General features: G+C 33.8%; 1 protein-coding gene across 1 annotated transcript; it reads right to left on the bottom strand.

Moving 5' to 3' along the window:
- Positions 1–1,140: 1,140 nt before the first annotated feature.
- Positions 1,141–1,895, bottom strand: LOC111902135 (uncharacterized). Its single transcript, XM_023898006.1, has 2 exons — positions 1,408–1,895; positions 1,141–1,144 (listed from the first exon to the last, which is right to left on the bottom strand). Exons 1-2 carry the CDS (start codon positions 1,893–1,895, stop codon positions 1,141–1,143), a joined length of 492 nt encoding a protein of 163 aa, XP_023753774.1.
- Between the last annotated feature and the right edge of the window lie 432 nt (positions 1,896–2,327).

The following is a 2,327-nucleotide window of genomic DNA, read 5'->3' as shown; positions in this document are numbered from 1 at the left end:
ATACTAAGAAAATATCAAAGCAAATTCAGAAATACCTCCCTGTGGACATACATATTCCAGATTAGTTCCATTAACTTGTCATCTCCCACCGGTTATAAGACAAACCAAATATTCAATCATTTTTTAGAGCAAATTTTAGAGAAAGTTCCTAAACAAATAACAACCAAACTGATAATTTTCTATAAAACTTTTTATATAGCAACATGATTTCGTAGTCAAACCAATTGATATTATAGTCAAACCAATTGATTTCATAGTCAAACTAAAAAAAACAAAAAAAAAATCATAATTTCGCAGATGGAGTGAGAGTAAATCGCAGATGGGGCTATTCCATCTGCGATTTTACCCTACATTTTCAATATATATAGAGAAAAAAAATTAAAAAATAAAATAAAACCACCTGCGAATGTACAAGCAGCTAAAGCACAACTGTGTTTTAGCTGTTTTTACATTTGCAGATGGAATGGTAATTTCGCAGATGGGGCATTTCCATCTGCGAAATTGAGGGCTATTTTTGCAATTTCGATTTTTTTTGGCTATTTTTGTAATGTAATTAGTGTAAATGACTATTTTTGTCATTTTCTTATTTTTTTTATCCAATGTAATATAGTTAGCCAAAAAACGAGCAATATGTTTTTAAAACCATAAGACTAACGATGTAGCATTTTTCAAATGTTATCCTCAAGCGACTTTATAAAAACCAAAGGGACTCTTTGCGAAAAAAATTCAAAATAAAAGAAGTTTCAAATTCAAATCAATAAACTAGAACCACTTTTATGACCTTGCTACTCTGTATTCAATATGTGTCAGAATATAAAAAACCCAAAATAAGAAAAACCAAACGAAAACCAAAAATTATAAATTAAAAATTAAAAATCGAATTTCATTTTGAGATTTCAATTCTATCTAAGGTTGAAACTGAGGTATGTTTAAACAAAATCTTTTAAAATTAAAATTGTGTTTGAAAATCCATTTTTTATTTGAAACTGTAAACCAAATTGATAAACACACCACCATATTCATGAACAAATTGCAGATTTACGAATCATTTCCACATTTATGACCTAAATATGATCGACCTAACCCACAGGTAAAAGCAAGATCTAAAGAAATAGGAGAAAAAGACATTAATAGCTGCAATTATCTTCAAAAAAAAAAAAAAGAACAATAAATAGAATTAACAAATTGAAATTTCCAAAAAAAAAATCAAAATGTAAATCTAAGAAATATCGTCTAAAATACAGTAGAAAAGAAGATGCAGATGAGATACATTACATCATGAACACCAACAAGAACCACCGTGGGGGGCGGAGCTCAACTCTACTAACAACCACACGCGCCACCGTGAAAGTGACTTAAACTGTTATAGTTTTAGAGAAAACCCCACTTGTACACACATTCTCAGACCTGGTTCTACTGATCTTAACGTCGGAAACCAGATACTGTTGCCGGAATCTTGAAATGAAAGCCTCCACTCTCTCGTTTAACTCATCATTCGACAATAAACTCGACGATTTCTCGTCTTCTTCTTCTTCAAAATTACACTCTTCTCTCTCTTCATTACTCAACTTTAACTCATCTTCACCGTCGTCAAAGACGTCTTCATGGTGGTTAGCCTCCGCCGCCGGCGCCGGCGGCTCTGTCTTGCTTGTTCCGTCGGTTTCTTGAGATTTTGAAGGTGGGTTTGAGGAATTTCGAGGTGGGTGTGTTGATGTGAAGAGTATAGCGATGAGCAAGAGGTTGAGTGCGAGGAAGACCCACATATGCCACTGCTTGAATATAGACACTACGACGGCGCGTTCAAGACAGGCGAATACCACCGCCGTGCCGGCGGCGAATAAGACGGCTTGTAGTTGATCGTTTCTGGTTATAACCTCCATGTGTTTTGGATGCATCGTGGAGTTGTACTTTGTGGATTTGAATTTTGTACAGACTACTTTGATTCTTGGATTTTTTGTTTGCTTTATAGGAAGATGATTTTGAAAGTTGTACGCATGCATTGGGGAATGAAGAGAGTTTGTCGAAAATGGAGGGTAATGATCACGTGATGAGACACGTGAGTCGGGGTTAAAGGAGACAATAAAACATTCTCACCTTGCCTTGTTGCTTTCATCATCTAAAATTTATAAATGGCTTCGTAAAGAAATCATTAAGCAAACTATACCAACTATATTAGAGCAAATTACGGTTTTGGTTTTGGTATATGGTATGTATCTATTTCTAGTTTTTGTTATATTCTATGAAGATTGATTTGTATTTTAGAAAGGTGGATATTATTAAATAAAAAAGCAGTGTAACTAAAAAGGTGTTAGAGCATATTACAAAAT

The sequence above is a fragment of the Lactuca sativa genome, chromosome 4, assembly GCF_002870075.4.
Source record: "Lactuca sativa cultivar Salinas chromosome 4, Lsat_Salinas_v11, whole genome shotgun sequence".
Lineage (NCBI taxonomy): Eukaryota > Viridiplantae > Streptophyta > Magnoliopsida > Asterales > Asteraceae > Lactuca > Lactuca sativa.
Note: the sequence above shows the minus strand (reverse complement) of the source record. Positions and strands in the feature narration are given on the sequence as shown.

What these genes read in the sequence shown, in the direction of transcription:
- LOC111902135 (XM_023898006.1), bottom strand. Translation starts at nt 1,895, where the DNA reads ATGCATCCAAAACACATGGAGGTTATAACCAGAAACGATCAACTACAA.